The 19668-nt window shown below is 37.6% G+C and overlaps 1 protein-coding gene across 1 annotated transcript in view; it reads right to left on the bottom strand.

Moving 5' to 3' along the window:
* The window catches only part of Knl1 (kinetochore scaffold 1), a 67863-nt gene that overhangs the window by 19264 nt on the left and 28931 nt on the right, over window positions 1-19668 (bottom strand). The window contains exons 10-16 of the mRNA XM_041678925.1: window positions 15663-19487; window positions 11084-11222; window positions 9387-9454; window positions 6989-7087; window positions 4175-4290; window positions 2257-2347; window positions 746-862 (exon numbers count right to left, since the gene is read on the bottom strand). Coding sequence (XP_041534859.1) covers window positions 746-862; window positions 2257-2347; window positions 4175-4290; window positions 6989-7087; window positions 9387-9454; window positions 11084-11222; window positions 15663-19487 — 4455 coding nt within the window. The remainder of the gene's footprint in view (window positions 1-745; window positions 863-2256; window positions 2348-4174; window positions 4291-6988; window positions 7088-9386; window positions 9455-11083; window positions 11223-15662; window positions 19488-19668) is intronic.

Genomic DNA, 19668 nt, shown 5'->3' with positions numbered 1-19668 from the left:
TAATTACAGTTCCAGGGGACCCAACACCCACGGCAAAACTCCTATTTACATAAAAATAAAAAAGAAAATACTGTATGCGACATTTCTACACTTATTTGCTAATGAGGTATTTTATTAAGTAGAGCTACCTTGCTGGCTTGCTCTTGTGTACATGCTTAAATACACTGCTTCTGTTTCTCAAACAGGAAATTGAACAAATGCTAAGCAAACGTTCTGAATTATATTCTCAGTCCTATAAAGAGCCTTTTTAAAAGGAAAAAAATGAACACGTGTACATACACATGCAACTGACTAGAGTATAGGAAGACAATACTGTTGTATGTATTAGAGGAGAGACAGAATGACAAATAGTTTATTTCAAAATGTAATATGGAAGGCAACAATATGAGACATAGCCCATATTAGTAACTATATTTCATATGACTTACAATGCCAAGGTTGAAGGTTTTGATTAATAGAATTTCACTTTTTATAAACAAGATTTTATCCAACTTTCATTTATATGTCTCCTAATAAGCATTCTTCACATTTTTATTTCTTTTTTACCGATACAGGGTTTCTCTGTAGCTTTAGAGCCTGTCCTGGAACTAGCTCTTATAGACCAGGCAAGACTCAAACTCACAGAGATCCGCCTGCCTCTGCCTCCCATGTGCTGCGATTAAAGGCATGCACCACCACCGCCCAGCTCATTCTTCATATTTTACAGCTACTAATAAATTGTTATATATTAACTATCACAAATTACCTCAGCTGAATGCACCAATTTGTTATACAGAGCCACTTTTCCTTGGTGAGTGAAGACTTTTGTCATCTTGGTATAACATGACTTTATTTTGTTAAGGTAAATCCCATAGGTTTTCAGCTGTAGGAGAGAGGTAAAGAGCACATTATACTAAAAAAAAAAAAAAAAAAAAAAAAAAAAAAAAAAAAAAAAAAAAAAAAGAAAGAAAGAAAGAAAAAAAAACCCACAAGTCAGATAAGGTAAGTAAGGTCTGGGAAGGTACATTAGATTGCCCGTCCTAGGTTCTGATTCCTAAAGCAAAAACTTTTCATTTGCAAATTGATTCCCTGGCTGATCTGAAACTCACTGTAAAGACCAGGTTGGTCTTAAATATGTGTTCTTCCAGCCTTTGCCTCTATTGTGCTGGGATTACAGGTTAGGCCACCACAGGTAACTTCTGCATATCTATTTAAGAATATAATTAAAGACTTCAGTTTTGATTGTTGCCTTTAATTCACTTCTTAATTTTTTGGTTGTTTGCTTTTCAACACAGGGTTTCTCTGTGTAGCTTTGGAGCCTGTCCTGTAACTCGTTCTGTATATCAGGCTGATCTCGAACTCACAGAGATCCAGCGGCCAATGCCTCCCTAGTGCTGGGAATAAAGGCGTGCACCACAACCTGGTGACCGGCTCTTAATTAAAACAGTATTATATATTAGTGTACATGTAAAATAGACTAATAAATACCTAATCAATTAAGAATATCTTTTTTTAATATTTATTTATTTATTTGTTATGTATACAATAGTCTATCTGTGTGTATGCCTGCAGGCCAGAAGAGGGCACCAGACCTTATTACAGATGGTTGTGAGCCACCATGTGGTTGCTGGGAATTGAACTCAGGACCTTTGGAAGAGCAGGCAATGCTCTTAACCACTGAGCCATCTCTCCAGCCCCAATTAAGAATATCTTAAATCTATGGGAAATGCCAATAAAAAGGAGGGAGCATCATATATATTTTAAATATTAAATTAGTCATTACACATAGGAAAGGTTGTATCTAACAGTTACTTAGCAATAATTAGATAAGACTACAGCAGCACATCACATCTGACACTAAATGAAAGAACTCCATCCCATCAAATAACGGTTCTTCTTCTTTTCTTTCTTCCTTTTAAAGACAGGGTTTCTCAAAAAAAAAAAAAAAAAAAAAAAAAAAAAAAAAAAAGACAGGGTTTCTCTGTAACTGGCCTTGAACTCAGATCCACCCGCCTCTGCCTCCCAACTACTGGGATTAAAGGTGTCTCAAGAAAAGTAACAGTTTAGGCCGGGCGGTGGTGGCGCACTCCTTTAATCCCAGCACTTGGGAGGCAGAGGCAGGTGGATCTCTGTGAGTTCGAGACCAGTCTGGTCTACAAGAGCTAGTTCCAGGACAGGCTCCAAAACAAAAAAAAAAAAAAGAAAAAAAGAAAAGAAAATAACAGTTTCTTATCTTGATGTGTGTCAATTCTTAATCAGAAAATGACATAAAAATACCTCTTCATTAGAGCAGTCTTTCATTTTTTCCCACAAGGTCCTGTTTACATCAGTCAACAGTTTATCTTGGGTCAATGCAGATACCTGTAATCTAAAATAAAGAAAAATGTGAATATAGGATGTAGAATTCTGCTTTAACCAGCTGACTTAACATACAGCCAAATTTAATTCTTCTCATTTTTTCCTACATAAACAGGAGAATTCTCTCAGGAAACATTATTCAACATTTAAAGAACAGCAGGTAAGAGTGTCACAATGAACCTGGGGTGTGGAAAGAAGCAGAAAGGTCAAGAAGGGGTGAGGGTGGGTGGGGGAGATGGACAGGCAGGAAGAAAGACTCCAGAAGCCATGGTACCTTTAGGGGATCGAGGAGGCAGTGTTGGGGGAGGTACTGAATTCTTAAATGGGCAAAGACTTGATTTTGAGTATTAGGTCAGGATTAGGCAGTCCCTAGGACAAGAGACGTGCAGCATTCCTGAGTCTGATAGATCAGGCCAGGGGTTCCAAACGCTAGACCTCCCACCAAGGGAAAAAGTATCAGTTTCCAAACTTTCATCAACCGCTGACTTGAAACCCCAACAGGGTTTCCCTCTGTCTGCTATCTTTACAGCTTCTGGATCTACCACTTCTTTTCATGACTACTAAAGCTTAAGTTCTAAACTCACAGTTCAGCATCTCAGAGAGAGTGCAGCAGCTTCCTAAAGTGGCTCAGGCTCACTTCAACCCCCAGCATCAATTTTCTTTCAGGAAGCAGCTAGCCGGGATCCTTTAGAGAGAGACCTTGCCAACTAGCATCACGACTCATATCCCTGCCTAGAGCCTCCTGTCCTCTCTGAAAATTAAAGCTTCGTAAGCTTGCCCCGGCCCTACCCCTATGTTAAAAAATGGATTAATTTAAATGTAAGAACTAGTTTAGTAATAAGCCTGAGCCATTGGTCAAACATTTATAATTAATAAAACCCTCTGAGTGATTATTTTAAGAGCGGCTGCGGAACCAGGCAGGACAAAAAAGCCTCCCATTACTGTCATGTACAACAACACCCAATTTAGAAAACCCAAAAGAGTAAGTACATCAGGGTTTGCGAGTTCACGCCTTTAAACCCAGCACTTGGGAGGCAGAGATGGAGATCTCCAAGTTACAGGCCAGCCTGGTCTACATAGCGAGTTCTAGCATAAGTAGGGCTTTACAGAGAAACCCTGTACTTTAAAAAAATAGTACACTATATACTTTTTAAATATTGTTTTAAACAATTTATATCATAATTTAATAATTTCTAAGATACATAATATATAAATTATATCATAATTTAATAATTCTAAGGTGGCACACATCTTTAATCCTAGCACTAGGGAGGCAGAGGTAGGCAAATCTGTGTTCATGACCAGCCTAGGAGTGAGTTCCAGGACAGCCACAGATAAACAGAAAACCCCTGTCTTGAAAAAATAAATTCTGTTTATCTTTTTGTTCATCATGATATGAAACTATTTTTTGTTTGATTTTTAAGACAGGGTTTCCCTGTAGTTTTGGAGCTGTTCCTGGAACTCATTCTGTAGACCAGGATGTGGCCCGGAACTCACAGAGATGCCCCTGTCTCAGACTCCTGAGTGCTGGGATTAAAGGTTTGTGCTGCCACCACCCGGCAATCTGAAACATTTTATATAAATAATTTCTACTGTTCATTGTATTTGCAGTGTATAGATGTTACTACCACTTTATAAGGTGGTAAACGACTTATGCAATGCTACATAATATTGTAGGCTGAACTGGGTTTTCATTCATGTCATACTGCCAATTAATTCCATCTACTTTTCCCATGCTCATGTTATTCTAATTAAAATGATTAAAATACCACACAGACCATTTGATTATTATAACCCTCGAAAACCAATCACAGGAAAAAAATTAAAACGTTCTTACTCTTCAATCTTTTGGCGAAGAAGCTCACAATCTTCTCTGTAAATCTGTATCTTGGGTCCATAAACATACTGTCTCAACATCAGATCTTCAGGGGTAGGTGATGAGTTTATAGCAAACTTTGGGGAAAAAAAAAGAAAAGAAAGTGTTCCATCAATAAGAACTGGTTCATTTTTCTTTGAAAATAGACTTTAGAGCCTTACAGTGTAGTTTAGGGCGGCCTGAAGTTGTAATTCTCTGGCCTTTGTCTCTTGAATCTGGATTACTTGCTTATGATACCATGTCCGGCAGAACCAGATGTTGTTTTTTATTCTTTTCCATTTTTTTTTTTTTTTGCCGGGGGTCGGGGGAGAGATGAGGGGAAGGGTCTCATGTCACCTAGGCTGGACTAGAACTCATTATGTAGCTGAGGATTACACTGAACTCCTGATCCTCCCAAATTTTACCATTTTGAGGACAAAACCACATAAGAAACAAATTCAAGTTTGAGAATGACACAGTAAGTTACAAGTTCAAACATGAATTCAAGTCTCTAACTTCAAAGTCCACTCTTTCCTAGATGTTCAGGTGAGCTAAGGATACTGACTTATAGGACTGAAAGTGTTTTAAAAATAATTATGAATTATTTTCAGAAAGTTGAGGTGACATAGTGGCTTCAATAAATTGTCCTCTGACCTCTACAGATTCACATGTATGCACACACACACACACACACACACAAACACACACACACAGAGTAAATCAACATAATTTAAAAAAAGAAAGAAAATCAATATGTAAAAATTGAGCTTACCACAAATACCCAATCCTGTTGGTGGAAGTGTAGGTGAGCCAGCCCCAAAGTTGTGAGCATGGGAAAGCTGTCCTCATTACTTACTGTCACGTGATGGCATGGTGCCCCAAGCTTTAGACTTGGCTATCAAAGATTGGGGAAGTGGGTGGAGCCAGCCAGCAAAGCCTAGACAGAGGACCTAGCCACACCACTTAGTTTAAAGGGTCATGATAAAGAGGCTAAGAAATATGCAGTAAAGACAGATCTAGATGGGAAAAAAACAGGTTACAGTGTACTTAAAATTAAAAATATGTGTAGGCTTAAGAAGAAAAAGAGAAAAGACATATACATAAAAAAGTAAATAGTTTAAAAATAATAAAGTCTTTAAAGAAAGAAGCAATATAAAAAGAATAAGCCACATAACGAGGGAAAATAAACACAGAGTCTGGATCCTGTATGTTGTGCTAATTTTGAATTTTTAAAATGCTGATGAGCTGACAGCTGTTGATAGACTTGGGATTGTGAACAGGACTGCTAAGTTGAGCCAACCTGGGTACTTTAGGGAGATCTTAATTTTAAAAGAGAAGTAAAAAAAATATATATATATCACATTGGAAAAGAGGTTATGCTTTTGTTTTCCCAGGAAGAAAAGGGCCGTGGACTCATTCCAAGTTAATATGATCAGGTTTGATTGGGGCAAACCTCCTGAATCTTGACAGGTGATATATATCAACAAGGTTATAGGATTTGGCAATTATTTCCGTTTTCTCAGGTAGCCCTAAAGATATATTCACCCACAGAAAACAGGAAGCAATCCAGAGAAGGTAATGCCTACATTCCCAAAGGTGGTGGGGATGGTTGTTGGTGATTTGGGGGTTATGGATGTTATCATTTAGGGGAATATAGGAGTACAGGATAAAAAGAAAACTACTGATCTCAGATATTTTGTACTGGCATGAATTTTGGTATATTGATACAAATTTAAAAGTTTTTTTTTTTAAAGCGTGTATATATGTTTCTACTCTTGTTTGGGAAATTGTGCTTATGAAGCTCATTTAAAAATCCAATGAATAATTAAGAAATAAGGTTAGGGTCTGGAGAGATGGCTCAGTGGTTAAGAGCTTTGCTTGTTCTTCCAAAGGTCCTGAGTTCAATTCCCAGCAACCACATGTGCTCACAACCATTTGTAATAAGATTTGGTGCCCTCTTCTGGCCTTCAGGGATACATGCAGGCAGAACACCATATACAAAATAATAAATTAAATTATTTTTAAAAAAAAGAAAAAAAAGAAATGAGGTTGGGGGTTGGAGAGATGGCTTTGGCTGCTCTTCCAGAGGGCTTGAGTTCATTTCTAACAACCACATGGTGGCCCACAACCATCTATAATAAGATCTGGGACCATCTTCTGGCATGTAGGCATAAATAACACTGCATGTATAATAAATAAATAAATCTTAAAAAAAGAAACTCCATATAGAATTTGCTTTCAATGTTGCAAGGGTAGGCATCTGGACAAGAAACTGCTCTTCCTTCACTGCTGACAGTATGCTGAACAAACTGAACAAGTGAGACACAGGAAAAAGACTGTTGAACATTGCCAAAACAAATCAAGACAATCCTTTAAGATTCTGCTTCACAGAAGAGTCTTCCAGATATTCTAGGCCTATAAGCGAAAGATGGATGGCCCAACATTGCAGAGAATTGTCTAGGCAGCTAGATGTGTCTGTTGTTAGGTAATATTACATCCTTTTGAGCTCTTTGATGGAGGTGAAGACCAGTTAGATTTATAGTTTAGAACAGCTACATCTGGTATTAGAACAGGTTCCTCAATGTGAGGAAAGGAAGCATCACCAGGGTATACAAAGTCAAGTTGTTATACTTGGCAGTCAGGGAGTCAAGCAGGTAGGCAAGCCTCTAACAAATGAACTACATCCCCAACTCATAGTTTTGTGTTCTAATAAATGCTTTCTCTTGTGTAATTTAAATTTTTTTAAGTAGGATATATTTTAACTGAGATGAATATTTTGCCAAGAAATGCACTTACTTTGGCTGGAAGATGGCTCTGCCTGGGTTTCTGTATTAAGATGTGGACCTGAAGAAGTACGAAGAACTCCTTTATTGTAATTTGTCCATTCTTGAGTTTCTTAAAAAAACAAAAAACAAAAAAAAACCTTTATATGATATATGAATACTCAAAGTAAGCTCACTTTGACTCTAACTATACCACTCATTTCTAAAGAGCTTAATCTACTAAGTTAAGGAACTAGCCAAACATAAACATTAGCAAACTTTTCTTAATTTTTATATAAGATTACTACTGCTATTATTATTAAACAAGGTGTCCCACTGTAGCTCAAGTTTGCTATGCAGCCCAGTATGGCATAGAATCCTAGTCTCTCTAGTGCTAGAATAAAACATGTGGAATGCGGACCACCATAGCCAATCTAACATTTTTAAGGTTACGTAATTTTCAAAACTCAATTTGTCTCTTAATATTAATTTCTACTTACTAAGGTTAAGGTGAATGATGCCTCTAAAACTCACATTAATTCCCAAGGTCATATGTTAATAGTATGTGGTGGTAGATAATTGGATGGGGTCATAATGTTAGGGCCAGAAGGATTACATAAATGGCTTCATAAGAGGAAAATGGACTCAACTTGGTAAGCTTGCTCTATTGCCATGAGACACTGAGTCAACTGGAGATTCTGCAAAATTCCTCCAGCCTGGAAGCATCATCACATACTGAGCTTGTGGCAGTGCAATGCTTGGCAAAGCATAAAGAACTGCAATCTGGTCTGTATAACCAACCCAATTTGCGGCTTTCAATCTTAGCAAAAGAGAACAGGCTAAGATAATACTTCATATAATTACTATGCTGAATCCTTAACAAGGAAAACCAGCCTTGGGGCTGGAGATATGGCTCAAGGTTAAGAGCACTGGCTGCTATTCTAGAGGGCCAGAGTTAAATTCCCAGTAATCACACGGCAGCTCATGACTGTAAATCCTATTCCAGGGGATCCGACAACCTCACACAGAAATACATGCTGGCAAAACAACAAAGCATATAAAATACAAATAAACAAATTATTTTTTAAAATAAGAAAGAAAACTAGCGTTTTCTATATTTGAAATACATAAAATTACAAAAAACAAATTCTAGGACTGGGGATGAACAAAGTTAGTAGAACATTTATTTGCCTAGCACTCTGAACCGGATTCCCAGTACCACATAAAATTGAGCATGTGGCCCATATCTGTAATACTTACTAACACTCTGGAGGTAGAGACAAGAGTATCAAAAATTTAAGGTCACTTTTGGATACCTATCAAGTTTGAGCCCAGCTAAGATGCATAAGCGCTACCTCAAAAACAAAACAAGGGGGCTGGAGAGACGGCTCAGTGGTTAAGAGCACTGGCTGCTTTTCTAGAGGTCCTGCATTCAATTCCCAGCAACTATATGGTGGCTCACAACCATCTTTACTAAGATTTGGTGCCCTCTTCTGGCATGCAGGCAGACATGCAGACAGAATATTGTATACATAATGAATAAATAAAATCTTTAAAAAAAAAAACCCAACTAGGCCAGGTGTGGTGGCACTCATTTGTAATTCTAGCACTTGAGCTGGTGCGAACGTGGTGAAGATCAGGAGTTCAAGGCCAGCACTGGTTACCTAGAGAGTTTAAGGGTAGCCTTGAATGCCTCACATTCTATCTCAAAAAAAACAATAAACTTAATCAGGCAGTGGTCACAAACACCTTTAATACCAGCACTGGATTCACCAGAGACTGGTGAGTTCAAGGACAGGCTCTAAAGGTACAGAGAAACCCTGTCTCAAAAAACAAAACAAACAAAAAACCCAAATAACCAGAAAACATCAATAAACTCTTTTAAAAAAAGTATTAAAAGTGAGAAATAGCTGGGAGGTGGCGCATGTCTTTCAGGCAGATCTCTGAGAGTTAAGAGATCTCTGGTCTACAAAGCTAATTCTCAGACAGCCAAGGCCAAGCAGAGAAACCCTACTTTAAAAAACAAAACAAACAAAAAAGCAAAATGTGAAAAATGAGCCATGTGTAGTGGCTCATGCCTTTAATCCCAGCTCTTTGGAGGCAGACACCGATCTCAGGGAGTTTGGTGCCAGCCTGGTCTATATAGTAAGTTCCAAGTCAGCAAGGGCTATATAATAAGACCCTGTTTAAACATAAAGAAACAAACAAAACAAAAACCACAGTGAGAAGCAGTGGCCTATGGGATAGCTCAGTAGATAAGGGTACTACTCAGCACTAAGCCTAACAACTTGAGTTCAATGCCTAAGATCCACATGATAGAGAAAGAAATTTCTGCAAGTTGTCCTCAGGCTGTGGCATGTATACTGTGCATACATAAACTCATACACATACACTTAATTAAAATAATTAAAGTGAAAAATGCTTTGACATACCTCTCTCAAACTATCTTCACAGATACTGTCACCAAGGAACTGTGATTCCATTTGGCTATTGCGTTGTGCTAGAAGCAAAGCAAAATTTACTTAATAAACAAGTCAAAATGAAACTATAAGGCTTATAATAGTGGTATACATCTTCAATCCCAACACTAGATAGGCAGAAGCAGGTAGATCTCTGTGAGTTTAAGACCAGCCTGGTCTACATAGCCAATGGTAGGCAGTCAAAGCTACATAGTGAGACCTTATTCCAAAAACAAACCAAAACTAAAATGTAAAGTTAATTTTAGTTATTGTGGTAGATTGAACAGGTATGGCTCCCATAGACTCATGTGTTTGAATGCTTGGCCCATAGGAAGTGGCACTATTAGCAGGAACTGTGTCATTGTGGAGTGGGCTTTAAGGTCTCCTATAACCACATCCATCATGACAACTCACTTTCTGTTGCCTGCGGACCAAGATGTAGGACTTTAAAAAAAAAAAAAAAATTTATTTAGCCTGCATGCCTGCACACGCACCAGAAGAGGGCACCAGATCTCATTATAGATGGTTATGAGCTACCATGTGTTTGCTGAGAATTGAACTCAGGACCTCTGTATGTAAGTGCAGCCAGTGCTCTTAACCTCTGAGCCATCTCTCCAGCACCCCTCCCCCCCTTTTTTTAATTTTTTTTGAGACAGGGTTTCTCTGTGTAGCTTTGGAGAACTAGCTGTCCTGGAACTAGCTCTTGTAGATCAGGCTGACCTCGAACTCACACAGATATGCCTCCCTTTGCCTCCCAAGTACTGACGTACACCACCACCATCCAGTGATGTGGGACTCTTAGCTCCTTCTCCAGCACTAAGTTGGCCTACAATACCACCATGTCCTGCCATGATGATAATGGACTAAACCGCTGAAACTGTAAGCCACCCCAATTTAATATTAACCTTTATAAGAATGGTCATGAACTCTTTTCACAGCAATAGAAACCCTAACTAAGATTTCAGATTTATGTGCTGTTCATGATCCTGATGCTTCTATCTACTAGGATGTTTCTAGGAAGCTATCACTTAGTAAGACAAAGTATCTGTAATAGTTTTACAGCTTCCTTCAGTGTTTCTCCACTAATAAGAAGCTTTTGGAGGAAATGAACTATTCCTCTGTAGTATAACACTTGTCATTTCATTAAATTTTTAAAAATCAAATGTAAGTGAAATATTACTTTACTTATCAACTCTATACCTGAGAGGGTTTTATATAGCATTAAAATATTTCCTATACTGAAATGTACTTATCAATCAAGGATTCAACAAACTGTTATTATTTAGCCTTCATAAAGATTTTACTGCTAGCCTGGTGCTGGTGGCAAATGCCTTTAATCCCAGCACGCAGAAGAGAAAGGCAGAAGGATCTAAGTTCAAGGCCATCCTGGTCTACATAGTGAGAACCAGAACAGCCATTGAGAACCAGAACAGCCAGAGTTACACGTGGAAAACCTTTCTTGAAAAAAAAAAAAATTGGGGCTAGAGAGATTGGCTCAGTGGTTAAGAGCAGCGGATGCTCTTCCAGAGGTCCTGAGTTCAATTTCCAGTAACCATATGGTGGCTCACAACCATCCATCTGGTGCCCTCTTCTGGCCTGCAGGCAGACATACAGACAGAACACTGTATACATAATGAATAAATATTTAAATAAATAAATAGAGGTCTTACTACTGATGTCCAGAGAGATTCCGTCAGCCTTGATTGAATCCTGATCACTGCTGCAACTAGACGGGGTCCTGCTCAGGCTTTTTATCAATACACTGTTGACATTTTTATTGATATCCCCTTCAGTATGATGATCAAAAATCTGAAATTATCAAAGAAACATCAGCATAGGGGCAAGTAAAATAGCTTAGTCAGTAAAGGCACTTGCTATATAAGCCTAGTAACCCTAGTTCTACTCCGAGAAACAATGTAAAAGAAGATAACTGATTCCATAAATTGTCCCATGATAGCCATATGCATGTTGTTGCAGGTTTCTCCTTCTACATTATGCATTTGCACAAGTGTATGTTCATGTGTACACTACATTGTAATTACATACTTCAAAACATCAGCATAATGTTATGAGCTTGGTATTTACAGAGACTAAATGTTGAACACCAACAAAAATACTATTTATAAAAAAATTTTCTATATAATTCATATATAATAACTTATTAAAGTTATCAGACAATTTAGGTCTTTAATGTTAAAATTTTCAATTATTTAGCTGCTAGCCACCAATATGTAAGCTACATCAGAAAAGGAAATTAGAACCTGGATAAAGGTGCTTGTTGTGCAAGCATGAGGTTTGGAGTTCAGATCCCCAGTGCCCAATAAAAAGCTGGACATAGGCATGCATGCACCTGTTCCCCCACGACGAGAGAGCAAAGAAGGGAGGGAGGTAAAGAACAGCAGAACCCTGGGGCTCACTGGCCAACACAACTGATTGTGGTAAGCTCCAGGTTCAGTGTGAGACTTGGTCTCAGAATAAGATGGAGAATGTTAGAGGAAAACACTAGATATCAACTTCTTGCCTATACACACATGCATACACACTCACAGGTACAGACAACCATAAAAATTGTATCCCCCAATATACAAAAAAATGCAGTATTTAGTGTATATGTTACCCCTGAGAGTAAACAGAAGAAATGCATTTCTGACCGGGTGGTGGTGGTACATACCTCTAATCCCAGCACTCTGGAGGCAGAGGCAGGCGGATCTCTTATGAATTTGAGGCCAGTCTGGTCTGTTCTTATAGTTCTAGGACAATTAGGGCACTAACACAGAGAAAACCTGTCTTGAAAAATCAAAAATAGAAAAGAAAAAAAGAAAGAAAAGAAAAGAAATGCATGTCTGGTCTATAGCCCAGCCAGTGAAAATTCATTTGGTTAAAATCAAGCCATGTAGCCCTGCTTTTATTATTTAGATCATTTAAGCATGGTTGTTTTAATCCCAGCACTCAAAATGCAGATAGGTCTAATTTTGATTTCAAAGCGAGTCTATTCTATATAGCAAGTTTAGGCCAGCCAGTACTATATAATGAGACTGTTTTATAAAAAAAAGAACAAACAAAAAACCCCCAAAACAAAACAAAAACCCAAAATATTTGATTTAACTTCAAACATCATTTTTATACGCCCTCCCTTTTTTCTTTTTAATGTAGGATCTTGCTGTGTTACCTAGCCTATCCTCAAATTTGTAATACTTAGTCTCTCCAGGGGCTGAGATTACAGGCACGATCACTGTCTCCATCAATACATGTTTTCTGATGGAAAAAATACTTGCCTAAATGCTAGAATAAAAGTTTTAGTTTTAAAGATTTCTGTTGGTACATGCTCTCAGATGTAATCCTAGCATTTCCAACAGTGTCTAAAGCAGGGTTAGGAATGTAGTTTAGGCTTTAAGATTGCGTTAAGCCCCAGCACCGCATAAACTGGGCGTGGTGGTGCACATATATAATCCCATCATTCCAGAGGTAAGGTCAGAAGATCAAAAGTTCAAGACCATCTTTAGTAAGTTGAGTTCCAGGCCAGTATGGGATATATGAGAGTCTCTCTTAAAATCAAAGTATTTAGAGGCTCAGAGGTTTAAAGTTCTCACTGCTCTTGCTGAGGACCTGAGTTCAGTTAGCAGCACCTACTTGGAGGTTCACAACCATCTGTAACTCTAGTTCCAGGATCTGATGCCTTCTTCTGGCTTCTGCAAATATCAGGCATACATGTGATATACATATATGCATACAGGCAAAAACATAAAATAAACAGATCTTTAAAAAAGAAGTAACTGCTGGGTGGTGGTGATATAAGCCTTTAATCCCAGCACTCAGGATGCAGAGGTAGGTGGATCTGAGTTCAAGGACAGTCAAGGCTACACAGAGAAACCCTGTCTCAAAAACCAAACAAAGCAATTAGTACTGTATAGCAGATATTCAACATTTGAACAAAATACCAATTTTCATAAAATCTAGTCAGACTTAAGTGTTATATTATTCGTTTCTTATACCTTTGGCTATTTCTCATTACCTAACCTCAGAGTCACTGAAATTATCTTCTATGCTTACTAGCTTATTAATTTCTTTTTTGTTTGTTTGTTTTTTGAGACAGGGTTTCTTGTAGCTTTGGAGCCTGTCCTGGAACCAGCTCTTGTAGACCAGGCTGGCCTCGAACTCAGAGATCCACCTGCCTCTGCTTCCCAAGTGCTGGGATTAAAGGTGTGCACCACCACGACCAGGCTTAACTTTCTAAAAATTATCATCAATCATCATCATGTGTATGATGGGAGTGCTGGGATTAAAGGCATGTGCCACCACTGCCGGGCTCCTAATACTGGTTTTGTTTAGACCATGTATCTCCCAAAAAGTTTTACTTGAACTCAGCCTAGGCTGGCTTTAAACTCATGACCCTTCCACTTCAGTCTCCTGAGTGCTGGAATATTAGGTAAGTACTATCGCACCTAGCTACTTATATGGTTCCTTTCCTAAAGATTTATTTTCATTTTTAATTATGTATGTGTTTATGTCTGTGTAGGCATATACACTTACAAATACAGGTACCTGGGGAGTCCAGAAGAGGGTGTTAGAGCCTCTGGCATAACAAGCAGTTATGAAAAGCACCGGATGTGGGTGCTAAAAATTGAACCTGAGTACGGGCTCCTAACCACTAAGCCAATTCTCTAGTCCCCTTATGTGGTTTTTTTTTTTTTTTTTTTTTGCTGTTGTTTTCCTAGGGTTTTTTTTTTTTTTTTTTTTTTTTTTTATGTGCATTGGTATCTTGCCTACACACTTGTCTTGAGGGCATCAGATGCCCTGGAATAAGAGTCACAGACACCTGTGAGCTGCCACGTGGGTGTTGGAACGGAACCCAGGTCTTTTGGAGGAGTAAAGGTGTGCGCCACCATCTGAAAATCAGAATGTAATCACATTGTAATTCTTATACTGCCTGAAAGATTTTGCTGGGGTATATAAGCTGAAAAGGACAGAACAAAAATAGTTAAAATTAGTTAGAAGGAAAATATCAAGTCTGAGTTAGAAAGAATTAAAAGAAAAACATCAAGAAAGAGAGATTAGTGATGATGCACACATTTGATTCCAGCACTTGGGAGGGAGGTGCAGGTGGATCTCTGTGAGTTCAAGGCCAGCCTGATCTACAGCGTAACTGAGTTCCAAGTCTGCCAGTGCTGTTAACACAGAGAAACCCTGTCTTGAAAAACCAAAATGGGAGGGAGGGAAAATGTGTTAGATAACTTAGTAAGTAATGAAAGCACTTACCATGCAAGTCGGATGACTTGAACTTGATCCCTAGAACTTGATCCCAAGGTAGGAGAGAACTAACTGTGCCCCATCGCATTGGGTACATATGTAAACAGACACACACACACACACACACACACAGAATTTTCCAATTATATATAACCCCTGAAGAGATTCTTATACACAAAACAAAACTGAGGAATCACCAGCAAAAGTGACTGAATAATTAGAGTTGTACAAGTTCGATGCAGTATTATAGAGCACAAACTTGAACATCTATAATTTCAGGACTTGGGAGGTAGAAGCAAGAGGACCGGGACTCTGAGGCTATTCTAGGGAACGTAAGATGTCTCAAAAAGTTAAGACACAGTTCTAACCCTGGATAATATTTGTACAACTTTTTTTTTCTTTTTGAGACAGTGTTTCTCTGTGTTCTGGATCCACCTGCCTCTGCCCCATGAACACTGTGATTAAAGGCATGCACTACCATGCTGGGTTTATTTATAAAATTTTTAATTGCATTTTTGTGGGTATTTGCCACAGCAATTCTCTGCCTCAGCCTTCAGAGTGATGGGATTACAGAGATAGGCTACTACTTCATTATCTTAGAAGTCCTCTTACCAATTGACCCCTGAAAATTCTATACAGAAATATTTCTCTAATCTATAGTAAGTAGAAATAGTTTCCACTTGCTTAGAAATTTAAAATTCAAGAGCATCTTAAGCCTTTAATCCCAGCACTCGGGAGGCAGAGGCAGGCGGATCTCTGTGAGTTCGAGACCAGCCTGGTCTACAAGAGCTAGTTCCAGGACAGGCTCCAAAACCACAGAGAAATCCTGTCTCGAAAAACCAAACCAAAAAAAAAAAGTTTTAAAATACAAATACAGCTGAGTATAGTAGTATATACCTGTAATCCTGACACTTAGAAAGTTACAGCAGCAGGGTTCTAGAACATCTATCTCAAAAGCAAAAATACAAGATTCAAAAACACTTTTGATTTCGGACAACTTACCTCCTGATTTTGTATACTATCATGTGTTTTGATTTTTTTCTCATTTATAATATTATCATCTTCTTGTACCCGGGTTCTTTTTGGGGCATTGCAAATTTCTATTTTGCATTCAGATGGTAAAATCTCTTTATAGTATGTGTCAATCAGAGTCTTTTCTTCGGTGTCTGTGCTGATAGAGTCTGAGGAAAGAATCTCATCAGGATATATAGGGAGATTTTCCTCATTTATATACTGAGATGGACTCAAGTTCAGTTTGACTGCATCAGCTCCAATGTCTGAATCTTTACTAGAGACTAGCTGAGTTTCTAAGTGATTTAAGTCAGTTCCACCTGCTGGAATCTGCTCCAGGTCATCAACAACAGTGATACTACAATTTTTCTTGTTTGGAAATTTGGGCAAAAAGATTCCCAATGAACATCTTCTTGTTTTGTCTTTGACAACAGCCGTTAGTGGTAGAGAGGTAGTTTCAGCTCCAATATGAAGATCTTCATTTTCTTCATCTCTACCACCACTGGAACCTTGATTATACATTTCTGTAGTTTGTGCTATACTCATATTATGTGCCTGGTTTCCTATTTCAAGTGATTGTTCTGTAGGAGGTAATATATGAACAGTCTGAAAGTCTAAAACATCCTCAGTTTTTCCATTCAAATTACTCAGACTTGGCTTAACACTACTAAAGCATGAAACATTAGATGAAACTATAGAGTTTGATGCTTCTTGAATACAGGTATCACTTTCAGGATCACTACAGTTTTCTGTTCTTGCCATTCCAAGCTTAGTATATTCATGAAGTACTTTCTCTTTGACTTGACAATCGATGAAAACAGTATGGGACTTGGTGACATCCAGATCACCAAAATTATCTAGAAACATTACAGTGTTATCCACAGGTAAGGTAGTTATTTCATCTGCTGGGTCAGTTTTATTTTCTAAAGCAGTGGTTTGACTTCTAGAGAGTTCCATGTCCTTTGGCATGTGTGCAGACAAAACTGGTTTAAAAGTTCCTGTTAATGGCACAAAACTGAAGTCCTCTCCATCTTCCAGGTTAATTTTATTACTTATTTCAACCACAGAACTCTGAGTGGTATCTCTATTATTTTTAGCATTCTCTGGAAACGTCTTGTTGTTTTGGAGCCTAAGGCTTTTTCTTCTCTGAGTTTTGTTTGGCAGAAGTTCATTCAGAAATCCAGGTTTTTGTATATCTTTGGTATTTTTCCAAGTGGCTAATTTAGATGTCTCAGAATCATCATTAGTATCTTTTCTAGGCCCACTATTAGACCCTTCCTCCAGTATTATTAGTTGGCTACCTTTTGATGCTAGATGGTTGCTTTCACTATTTTTTGAAATGGACACAGTCTCTTCAGCAGTAGAATACATCCCTTTTGGCTTCTGTAGGCATTTTTTCTTGGATAACTCAAAGTCAAATCTGTCTGGAAGGGCACTGTTCGCCTCTGATTGATAGTCAATGAAAACAGTATGGGACTTTGTCATTTCTAGTTCCTCGTGACCTTCAATAGACATCACAGTATTATCTGGGTGGCTAGGAGTTATTTCATCTGGTGAAATAATTTTACATTCTAAAGCAGTTGTGTGACTCCTAGTGATTTCCATTTCATCCTGTCCACATGCATACAAAATGGTTTTAGAAGTTCCTGCCATAGGTAAAGGAGAATCATGTTTATCTAATAAAGATCTATGGTTTATTTTCACCGTGTAACTCTTGGTGACATCCATATCATTCTCATTACCCTCTGAAAATAAAATGGTTTTATCAATTTGTAGTCCATGAGTACTTTTTCTTTCACAAATTTCGACATTTTGCTTTTCCTTCAGAAATTCAGGCTTCTGTATACTTCTGTCCTTTAACATGTCCATCTCATTAGTTGTTACTACAGTTTTTTCTATAGGAATGCTCACATCTATTTGTCTGTTTACTGTTGTAAGATGGCTGTTTCTATGTTCTAAGTTAGTCTTACTTTGTTCTTGTATTTCAGAAGGCCCAAACCCGATTACAATAGTGTGGCTCTTGGTTAGCTCCATAGTTTGTTCCTCCTCTGAAGAAATTATCATCTTATGAGAACAGTCAGGTGTGGGATCATCTAAGTTTTTCCTCTGTGGATCAAGAAGTTTAGAATTCTGGTCCTGTATTGTATGTCCTACTGTTACTTGTTCATCCAAAACTGTACCAGAAGAGGATATGTTATGGCTTCTTACTATGTCCTGATTATAATCAACTGACAGAGGAGACTTTTTACCAAGACAAGATGAAATCTTCAAAACTGGATGTTTTTCTTTGCTTTCGAAGTCAGTTAGGATGTTTTTGAGTATAATGCTTGCTTTCTGGAATGGTTGGATAAGACTTTTAGTCACTTTTCCCCTGTCATCTGAAGAGTTTTTGCTCTGAGAATAAGACTCAGTGAAATTCTTTGAGGCTAAGTCAAAAGTTGTAGGAATAACTTGACTTCTTAACTGACTTGTATAACTTTCAGACAAATCCATATCTTCACCTGCTAAGAGTTCAATCCTTCTGTCAGATAGTCTATTTGTTAGGCTCTCTTGTAATCCTTTCTTAAATACTTGAGGAACTGTAATATAATTTACATTCATTTTCTCATCTTCTGATGTAGTTATATGATTTTGGGGAATCATTTCTTTTTCAAATACTGGTATATTTGTAATTTCTTTTTTAATGTTTTCTTGACCTTGTGTGAACATCTCATTATCTATTACAATTGTGTGACTCTTGGTAATTTCCATGTTATCCTCTTCTGAATAAGTAGTTTTCTCTATGAGTGGGCCAGCAACTGGACTGGCACATACTTTAGAATAATTACCATCAGGCTTCAGCAAACTATTTTCCTCCTTCGTACTTGATAGACACTTTGTCAGTTCCATTACATCATTGCTACTAGAATAAAAAATTGTCTTATAACCTTGAATAGTTGGACTAGAACATATAGATTTTGAAGTTTTATCGAATGTGCTGGCACCTTGATTGGTCTGTGAGACTGTATGAGTTTCTGGCTCCATATTATGACTTTTGGTAATATGAATTTTATTTTCAGGGTTTAGAAAAGAGACTTGAAAAGCAGCATTTAGCTTATCCTTAAGAACTGTTTTCTTCTCTGAAGCTTTAGTTTCATCAACTGTTGTAAAATTCATCATGACATTTTGAGTTTTCATTTCTGTTTCAGATAAATTATTTTCTGATGGCAAAATCCATGTTGTATAGTTAGCTGTCAACTCCATACACTCATTGCCATAAATTACAGTATCATGTTTAAATCCTCCTAAGTTGTCCTGCCCGGATGGAGGAATCGAAGTCTGAATACAGGCTGTATGACACTGGGTCAAATCCATCCCATCATCTTGTTCGCTAAAGATTCTAGTCCTATTACTACTGTTTTTATCAACATTAAGAGATACATGCATTTGATGTGTAGAAGAGACACTGTTTGATTCTTTGGAATAAATAGGTATCTCAGAATTTTCCTTATCAAGAGAGGTACTATATTTTCCTGTTTTTAATCTTTTTATGAAGTTGTCATAATTTATTTTTTCTGGGAAAGTATTTTGACTTATGGAAATTATGGGGCATTCTAATTTCTTTTTAATTCTTGATTCCTCAGCATGATTCTTTAAATTCTCCAGAAAGGATGTGGTATCTATCTTTGTGGAGTTGCCACTTTTGGTATTATTTGAAAGGCCTTTGGTAATCATCACAGTGTGACTTGCTGTCAGGTCCATTTGGTTTTCATCTGAAAAAATGACTGTCTGGTCATTTGCATGTTTCTTTTCATGGTTGTAGTCTATAACTGAAAGCTATAATAAAAGAAAAATAGAAAAATGAGATGAAATATAAGGTCTTTTGTAATTTATTATTACTTTCAGTTTTGTCAGTTTAAAGGGACAACCTCACCAAACAAATTAAATTTATCCTTCTCAAAGATCTCTGATGCACTTTGACAGCTGAGAGGTTTTGTCAATTTATTTATTTTTTTTT

This window comes from Microtus oregoni, unplaced genomic scaffold, assembly GCF_018167655.1.
Source record: "Microtus oregoni isolate MIOR12 unplaced genomic scaffold, Mior012 000031F_ref0000149, whole genome shotgun sequence".
NCBI lineage: Eukaryota > Metazoa > Chordata > Mammalia > Rodentia > Cricetidae > Microtus > Microtus oregoni.
Note: the sequence above shows the minus strand (reverse complement) of the source record. Positions and strands in the feature narration are given on the sequence as shown.